The sequence below is a fragment of the Enhydra lutris genome, unplaced genomic scaffold, assembly GCF_002288905.1.
Source record: "Enhydra lutris kenyoni isolate GAN:26980312 unplaced genomic scaffold, ASM228890v2 scaffoldscaffold89, whole genome shotgun sequence".
NCBI lineage: Eukaryota > Metazoa > Chordata > Mammalia > Carnivora > Mustelidae > Enhydra > Enhydra lutris.
Window position 1 is genome coordinate 476,388 of NW_019154173.1, and position 9,269 is coordinate 485,656.

Consider the following 9,269-nt stretch of genomic DNA (forward strand, 5'->3'; position numbering starts at 1 on the left):
AACTGAACCAGGACACTTATGGCTGAAGAAAGATGGAGACAAGGTATGGGGACAGTGGGCCATGATAGTGTAACTTGATAGGTAACATCCATAAGCCTGTGGGTATAATTGGAAGTGACATTTGGGACTAAGGACACATTGGTGATGGGTAAGACCAAGGGTCTCTGACACCATGAACAGATCCAGCAGTCTGAAAGCTTTCCCGTTTTTACAATAGATTGGATAAGAGTGTTATTTTCCCAAGAATGAGAGGGAGAAAATAAGGTAAAAAGCAGCAGTAAGAAAATGGTATGTTTTACACATAATATCTGATCATAGCTCACTGACACTGACGATTTAAACCACTTCCAGTGAAGTGTAGAAATCTTGCTTTCATTTAGGTCTATTGAATCTTTTCACTTTTTTAAAAAACCTGTGCACAGAGGTGCCTGGGTGGCTCAGTGGGTTAAAGCCTCTGCCTTCAGCTCAGGTCATGGTCCCAGGGTCATGGGATTGAGCCCCGCATTGGGCTCTCTGCTCAGTGGGGAGCCTGCTCATTGGGGAGCCTGCTTACCCCTCTCTCTCTCTGCTTGCCTCTCTGCCTACTTGTGATCTCTGTCTGTCAAATAAAATCTAAAAAAATGGGGCGCCTGGGTGGCTCAGTGGCTTAAGCCTCTGCCTTCGGCCCAGGTCATGATCTCAGGGTCCTGGGATCGAGCCCCGCATCGGGCTCTCTGCTCAGCAGGGAGCCTGCTTCCCCCCTCTCTCTGCCTGCCTCCCTGCCTACTTGTGATCTCTCTCTCTCTCTCTCTCTCTCTCAAATAAATAAATTTTTAAAAAAATCTAAAAAAATAAAAAATAAAAAATAGGGGCGCCTGGGTGGCTCAGTGGATTAAGCCTCTGACTACGGCTCAGGTCATGATCTCAGGGTCCTGGGATGGAGCCCCGCATCAGGCTCTCTGCTCAATAGGGAGCGTGCTTCCCCTTCTCTCTCTGCCTGCCTCTCCACCTACTTGTGATCTCTCTCTCTCTCTCTGTCAAATAAATAAATAAAATCTTTAAAAAAAAATAAAAATAAAAAAATAAAAAATAAACCCTGTGCACATTTTAAAAATATTTTATTTATTTGCTTATTTGAAAGAGCATTCATAGGGGAGTGGCAGAGAGAGATCCTAAGCAGGCTCCATGCAGAGGGCAGAGCCCAATGCAGGGCCAAATCTCATGACCTGAGCCCAAACCAAAGAGCCCATTGCTTAACTCACTGAGCCACCCACTCACCCCAATCTTTACACTTTTAAATATAAATGTCAAGTATTTCCTCCACATCAGATAACATAATTTTTGCTTCAACCATCAAAATAATTATAAAAACTCAAGAGGAAGCTGGTTTATTATATTTTCTCCTATTTTTATGCATTCCAATTACTCTTTTTCCTTCCTAAATTAGTGCCATCCTCCTTGGGTAATCACTTCCGTTCTGTTTAGGAAACTTCTCTTAGCTGTTATATTTTTATTTACTTATTTGACACAGAGAGAGAGATCACAAGTAGGCAGAGAGGCAGGCAGGGCAGGGGGTTGGGAAGCAGGCTCCCTTTTGAGCAGAGAGCCCGATGTGGGCTCAGATCCCAGGACCTGAGATCATGACCTGAGCTGAAGGCAGAGGCTTACCCAATGAGCTACACAGGCACCCCAGCTGTTATTTTTTTTTTTAAGATTTATTTATTTATTTTGAGAGAGTGTGCACCCACAGCGGGGGAGCGTCAGGGGCCAGAGGGTGAGGGAGAGAATCTCTAGCTGATGAGCGTAGAGCCTGATATGCAGCTCTTGGTCTCTTGACCCCGAGACTCTGACCTGAGCCAAAACAAGAGTCGGTCGCTCAACTGACTGAGCCACCCAGGCACCCCCTCTTAGCCATTCTTTCACGGTATGTCTACTGGTCAAAATTTCTCTTAATTTTCCTTCATCTGAGAATGGCTTTATTTCCGCTTCATTTCAGAAGGATGTATGCACAGAGATGGAATTTGTGTTCAGGTGGTAAAGTGAACCACTGATTAGTTCTGCTTGTCACCACCTCCTTCTGTTTCTTTGATGCTTCCGGTTTGCCTTTTTCCCCTTGAGCGAGTAAGAAGGAATTGCCAGATCCGTATACATGACTTTGCTGAGTTCCTTAAACAGTTCTGGAGAGGCCCCCGAGATGTTCAAGTGCATTTTCAGAGTCTAAATACTCAAGCCAGCTCTCCCTGTTAAAGGAATCTATTTCTTGCAGACAGCTTTTTAAAAGTTGTATGTATAAGCAAGCCTGCGTATTTCCACAATTTATTAAATGGTCTTAAAAATGATCAAGCTTGGGGCGCCTGGGTGGCTCAGTGGGTTAAGTGTCTGCCTTTGACTCGGGTCATGATCCCAGGGTCCTGGGAATGAGCCCTGCATCGCACTGGGCTCCCAGCTCAGTGGGGAGCCTGCTTCTCCCTCTCCTTCTGCCTGCTGCTCCTTCTGCTTGTGCTCTCTCTTTCTCTGTCAAATAAATAAAATCTTTAAAAAAATGATCAAGCTTGAGCTGGATTTGGCTTAGAATAAAGATTAGATGAAACCATAGAAGTGCTTCTAAGCACAACAGCAAGAAATGCTATGAACAAAGGCCGACGAAAACATGAGAAGACTCCTTACAGTGTCCAGGACCAACAATGGGTTAAGAGGAGTCCTTAGAAATGACTATGTGGTTTGAAGGAGTTCAGGATATGCCACGCCAAAATATGCCACTTTGGTATATTATTTCGAGCTAAAAAAGCACTTGAAAAACAACAAACACAGGGAGAGGCTTTCTCTGAAACCCCTGTGAAAATTAATAACCTCATCTGAAGTGGAGTCAGGAAGGGTGCCTGAGTGGCTCAGGTGGCTGGGTCTCCACCTTCGGCTTGGGTCATGATCCTGGGGTCCTGGGATTGAGCCCCATGTCAGACACCCTGCTCAGCCGGGAGCCTGCTTCTCCCTCTCCCTCTGGTGCTCTCCCTGCTGGTGCTCTGTCTCTCCCTCTCAAATGCATAAATAAAATCTTAAAAATAAAGAAATAAGTAAAAATTAAGTAGAGTCAGGAGACCAGAAAGGGGAGCTCTTCGGTCCTACCATTCCTTATGCATTGCAGATGCCAACAGAAAAGACATACCTTGCAAATAAGACACTGCATTAGCTATTACTATCCCAGCGGGAAAAATAAAGGTGTCTTCCCTTCCCTCTCCCCCAACAGCCCAGCCAATGGGAGGCAGTCATAACTCAAGGCGATGAAAAGCTACTTACTATACTGGGAACTCCGAGCTTACTCTAACGGACTTTTTGTTTCCAACAGCAATCCCAGTCTCCCCCTTTCCTCTATAAAAGGGCCTTCTTGGGGAACCTGGGTGGCTTGGTGAGTTAAGCATCTGCCTTCGGCTCAGGTCATGATCCCAGGATCTTGGGATACAGCTCCAAGTCCGGCTCCCTGTTCAGCAGGGGAGTCAGCTACTTCCTCTCTCTCTGACTCTGCTCCTGTGCTCTCTTGCTCACTCTCTCTCAAATAAATAAATAAAATATTTTTTAAAAAGCCTTCCTTTCTTTTGTTCTCCAGATTTCCCTGCCATTAAGCCCTTGTTTCCTTGACCTTCGTTGTAATTCTCTCCTATTCCCACATAAACATATTTTTGCTGGTAAACACTATTTTAAGATTAACATCCCCTTATGAGCCTGAAGATAGATCCTCCAAAAGGAACTCAATTGTCGTAAAACCCCTCCTTAGAAATTTCATCAACCAGGGAAGCTGATTCTGACCACAGGCCGGGAAATGAGAATTCCACACCACATCCAAATTCTGTCACAAACTATCATATCTCCTATCTATTCTAAGAACACACTAGTGTTTCCTAAAGGTATTTAGTCTCCCCTAAATTGCCAACATCTCTGTTCCCCTTCCCCTATTAAGATGGTATATAAGCTTTCAGATCTCACTGCCTCTCTAGGTGTTCACTTTTTTTTTCCCTGTGATGTCTCCATGCAGGTAATATCAAAAATTAATAGATGTGTATATCTTTTCCGCAGTTAATCTGCCTGTTGTTGATTTCTTTCAAAACCTAGGATGTAGGGACGCCTGGGTGGCTCAGTGGGTTAAGTCTCTGCCTTCTGCTGGGGTCATGATCTCAGGGTCCTAGGATCCAGCCCCATATCGGGTTCTCCGCTCATCGGGGAGCCTGCTTTCCCTCTCTCTCTGTCTGCTGCTCTGCCTACTTGAGATCTCTCTCCCTCTGTCAAGTAAATAAATAAAATCTTTAAAAAAAGACACCTAGGATGTGTGTACAAATAGAATCTTAAGAGTATAGAGGGAAAGTTTTCCTCCTTAACAGGTAAAATTAGAACAATGGGATAATTATATACATGACCACCAAATATACCGAAAAGAAAAAAACGCGCCCGTGCTTTCCTGAAACTCTTCAGTGCCGCTGAATTAGCAGAGATCTGCGAATTAAAGAAAGGTACAATGGGTTGCCTGGCCGGGTTTTGTGCGGAGACAGTGGGGAAGGGGGATACCATAAACAGGCGGGGCCTTCCCAGTAGGCCATCCGCAAGGAAGGAGCCTGGCAGTCCAGACACTCCGTCCCCCACGCCCCCTCCGACCGCTCCTCTCAAGGACACGCCCCAAAAGCGATCCCTGGGGATACCACCTTCCAAAACCTTCCTGCCCTCGGGATCTGCCCTTGGGCGCCCAGGAGGAGGCGGGGTTCGCTGGCGGGGCGGTCCCGTGGGCGGTCCCGGGCCGGCGGCGGCCGCTCCGCGGCGCCCGGAAGGGGGCGTGGCCACACGAGGGGCGGGGATACGCTGGCGGCGGCAGCCCCGGCAGCCGGCGAGGGGCGGGGCTCGCCCTAGGCTGCTCCGGAGGGGCGGTGGCGGAGGCGTGGAGGCGCCGCGGAGGCTGCATCCCCGACCCAGCCAGGGAAGGAGTGACCGGGGGCGGGGCGGGAGGGCACCGGCGGCCGGCGGGGCGCCTCAGACCTCGAGTCCACCTGCCCGGCCGCACGCTCTCCCCTGGGTCGGCGGGGCCTGCGCCGGCCCGGACCCATGGCGGCGTCGGCGGCGCTGTCGGCGGCGGCGGCGGCGGCGGCCCTGTCGGGCCTGGCGGTGCGGCTGTCGCGGTCGGCGGCGGCCCGCGGCTCGTACGGCGCCTTCTGCAAGGGGCTCACGCGCACGCTGATCACCTTCTTCGACCTGGCCTGGCGGCTGCGCATGAACTTCCCCTACTTCTACGTGGTGGCCTCGGTGATGCTCAACGTCCGCCTGCAGGTGCGGATCGAGTGAGCGGGCGCCGCCGCAGCCCCCGCCGGAGGGTCCCGCGCGCCGGGCGGCGCCGGGCAGGGGCGCCGGCATGGAGGATGGCCGGCGGGACGCGGCGGGGGCAGGAGGCGGGGCGGCCCGGGCTTCCGGGCCCTAGACCTCCGCGGGGGGGTGCCGGCCACCCGGCCGCCCAGCCACCCGGCCGGGCCCCGGCCACGACCGGCCGCCCGCCCGCGGCGTGGCCGGTGACCTATTGCACAGAAACTCTGCCAACGGGCCCTTACTGTCGGGCTCGAGGGGAAAAAACCAAACAAACCAAAAAACGATTTGAGGGCGGCCGACCTGTTGCCTCCCGTTGGCCAGAGCCGGGGAAGCCGCAAGGAAAAATTCTGCAGCAGGGACTTAACTGGCCCCGATCCACAAGGTAGGAGGCCAGAGGCTGGACCCGCGGGCTGGCGGCGGCGCTTGTCATGACGTCTCGGTGGCAGGGGGCAGTGTGGACGGGTCCCCAGGAAGCCAGCCCCTGAGCTGCCCAGGCGGGAGGCCACAGGCTCCCTATACTCTCTGGTCCTCATTCCCGGACGGGGGTGGGGCGGCGGCGGCGGCGGCCGGGGCATCCTGGAGCGTCAGCCCATCCCCGCCGCGCTCTCCCCAGAGGCCCTGGTGCTGCCACCTGAACCCCAGGGAATGGAGGGGAATGGGCTGGGGGAGGCGCCAGGGAAGGCTCCAGAAGGAAAAGATGCTGCCGCCCTTCACCCCCTTGGGGAGCCAGACAGGGAGGGGGGTTGTGTTCTTGGCCAAAGCCCTGGTGGGTGCCTCTTCTAAACCCTCAGGCCCCTGGGGTCTGGGCAGCTGCTTCTGGCCCTGTGTTGGAGGCCTGCTCCTTCTGTGCCTGGGGCTCCCCTCCTGTTCTGGGGGCGTCCTGTGGCGCTGGGCACTTGGCCATTTGGAGACCCAGAGGAGTGGGAAGGCCGCTCTGCCCTATCCCTGCCGCCACCCTCCCTCCGGCCCCTAGGTCTGCCCCTAGGTCTGCCCTCCCGGTGCCGCCAAAGGCCGCCTCCAGCAGTACCTGTGTGCCCAGAGGAGCCGGGGAAATGGGGGTCTCCTTGAGCCCAGGGCAGCTCGCAGGCTGGGGAGTGGAGAGCAGGTAGAGCAGCGGCTTGCGAGGAGGCAACCCTTGGGGAAAGGCGCCCCACACTCCGTGGGACCACTGTGGAGTCTCCATCTCTCTGTCTTTCAGGAACCAGTGTTCGTAGGTGGTGACCCACCTCTTCCGTGGCCTTGTCGAGAGACTGCAATCCCTGCCCAGGGGCGGCCCCTGGGCCCAGTGCTGCCTGGGGAGCTGCTGGGCAAAGGGCCTAGCCCGGGAGGAGAGAAAGGACCTTCCAGGCAGAGGCACCGGGTGCTGGGGTAGCGGGTGGTCCCGTTCTGGCATGGGGAAGGACGTGACCCTGTCACCTCAGCACTGCATCTCCTAGCGACACTTTGAGGGCGTTCTGTGCTCCCCACCTGATGATTGGAAGAGCTGGCTCTGGGACTGGGAGAGATGTGTCCTTGTCCTACAGATACGAAGGAGTGGGGCTGAATCTGTGCCCTGTCTTTGAGAAAACTTGGCTCTGTGGGGGAGGGGAGCTCAAGGCCCCCCAGGGGACCTAGGGGGAGAGAACGAGGTCCAGGGTAGGGAATGTGGGGAACTGGCTCTTCTTGGGGTGGTGTGGGAGGCCACAGGGAAGACTGTCGGAGCTGAGATGGACACAGGAGAGAGTCCTAGAATGCCTCGCAGAGTAGAAGGCTTTACCCACAGAGCCTGGCCTCCCCTGCCCCCCCACCCCAGGCTGGACCAAGAGCTCCTTGGCAGCTGAGTGGCACGGGCCTCTCGGTTTGGGTGGCGGGTGGGGCTGGGGTGGTGGCGAGGCCCCTGGGCACAGGCTGGAACCAGGAGGGTGAAGGGATAAACCTGGGATGGGTCCCCAGGCTCGTCACCCCCAAGTCCGGGATCCTGCCGGAGAACGTCCTCTGGAGGGGCTTGGATTGGCCCTGAGGCCCCAGATGTGCGGCTCCTTGGCCCACCAGGATGGCCAGCCACGACCCCGAGGGGGCCGGGAAAGACCCCGGTCCCCCAGCCACTCTGTTCTCGGTTGCTCTCGGCCCCCAGGCTCCAAATTCCTGGGACTGAAAACCCAAGCAGCCTGTCCAGCCCCAGGGACAGAGTGGCCCTGGGTCACCCTCCCGCCCTCCTTAGTCGCCGCTCTAGAGGACGGGTCCTGAGTGAAGAGCTCTGCCCGCCTCACCCCGGGGACCGAGGCCCGATGAGGCCTCCATGTGTGCCCTGCAGCTTCCCACAGACAGGGTGTGATGGCTCTCACCTCGTGCCAAGGGTTCTGTGGTCCTGGGTCCCGGTGGCTCCTCCTGTACCCCAATCCTCTCCACCCAGGACCACGTCTGGGAGCCTGCCGGCCTGCTGACTCCATCCACAGATGTCTGGGGACAGCGTGCGAGAGCCCCGCGGGGCCTCCCTAGGACGGATCCACAGATGTGCCCCTTGCAAGGCCCCGTCTCACCCTCGGGGTGACCCGCTCCCCGGCCGGGGCCTTGGGGCTCAGCTGGAGCTGCCTGGGGCCTGGGACACCTCTTCTCCACGGAGAGAGTGGGAAGCCTCAGGGCCCTGGCCCGAGACCCCTCCCCTGCGGGACACCCCAGCCCATGCCAGCCTGCCCCGGGGGCCCAGGAAGTCTCGGCACGACTCCCGAGGGACTGGGCAGGGGCTGCACTTCTTTGGCCTGTGGTCCTGCCCTTGCCCTTCGGACAGGATTGGCCTTGAGTAGGGTTTGGCCTTGAGTAGTTATTGAGCTGCCCACCCTCGCCCCCGCCCGCACTGGGCCCTGGCTGCCTGACAGGCTCTCCACGCACTTTATTTATTTGCAGTCTGTGTTCCAGACAGCAGAGCTTCTGCATAATCCAAGACATGGGCTGAAGAAGATGACCGTCCCTTTCCTGTGTGTGATTCACTGTCCTGGTCAGCACGGGCTGCTCAGAGAAACGCTCGCGTTCCTGCTGTTGTCAAATCTTGTCCCTCTAAGTTAAAAAGAAACACCCCTCCCTGAGTTCAATAAAATCCAGTCAAATTGGAGGCCTCCTCTCCTGGTGTGGGGTCCTCTGGGGGGCCGGGAGCAGGGGAGGGAGAGCCAGGGAGGGCTGCAGGGTGGAGGTCTGCCCAGAGACACGAGGCCAGGGCCCCTGGAGGAGAAGGCCGCAGCACGGGCCTGGCCAGACAGTGGCGATTTGTCTCGTTCTCAACCTTTATTTGAATAACCCGAGACCTAGGTGTTCTCTCCGTTTCAGAGCCGGGCCTCAGAAAGTGCTTACTACAGTGGAAGCTTGAGGGTGGGCTCGGGGCGATGGGGTGAAGGAAGCTCCCTGCACATCATTTTGGGTCACCCGGAGGTCCGTCTGCCATAGCAGGTGGCAAGGTGCCCCTGGCTTCCCTGCTGGCGAGGTGGGCGCCCAGTTTTGGAAAAGATAAAACCTTGGGGACCAGAAGCCTGCTGCCCTTGCCCCCGGCTGAGACCCGAACTGTGCCTTCAGATCCCCAGCCTAGTGAGTCCCCAGAGAAGCCTGGCCATGGGGAGGGTCCCCGGCGGGGGGGGGGGGCAGGGGCTGAGCTAGAAGAAGGAAAGCCCCCATCCCATCCCCACGGGGGAGGGCTCCTGAGGGTGCAGGGTCATGGTCTCCGGTCTTCACAGCCTGGGGTAAGGGCCTTGGGGGTGCTCTGCCCGCTGGGAACTACCGGGGGCCAAAGCACCCTGACAAGGCAGAGCCTTCGGACACCTGGCACCACAGGAGGGACGGACCCTGGTCCCTCCCAGCGCCCTGAGCTTCCCTCTGCTTAGTGCAGACGGTTCTGTTCAGTCCCTGTTGGTCCCAAACCCAGCCCAAGGGTCACGCAGCCTGGCGCCATCAAGAGGGGAGGGTCGGACCGGAGCTCGGGGTCCCAG

At 56.3% G+C, this 9,269-nt stretch overlaps 1 protein-coding gene and 1 long non-coding RNA gene across 2 annotated transcripts; both read left to right on the forward strand.

Moving 5' to 3' along the window:
* The first annotated feature begins 5,043 nt into the window (after positions 1 to 5,043).
* Positions 5,044 to 5,403, forward strand: LOC111162150 (small integral membrane protein 10-like protein 2A). The gene has a single exon (XM_022526339.1). The coding sequence runs from the start codon at positions 5,062 to 5,064 to the stop codon at positions 5,296 to 5,298; it is 237 nt and encodes a 78-aa protein (XP_022382047.1). The 5' UTR covers positions 5,044 to 5,061; the 3' UTR covers positions 5,299 to 5,403.
* Positions 5,404 to 5,406: 3 nt separating this feature from the next.
* On the forward strand, positions 5,407 to 8,404 carry LOC111162151. Its single transcript, XR_002641560.1, has 2 exons — positions 5,407 to 5,698; positions 6,515 to 8,404. It is a non-coding gene; the product is annotated as an uncharacterized LOC111162151 (long non-coding RNA).
* The last annotated feature ends 865 nt before the right edge of the window (positions 8,405 to 9,269 follow it).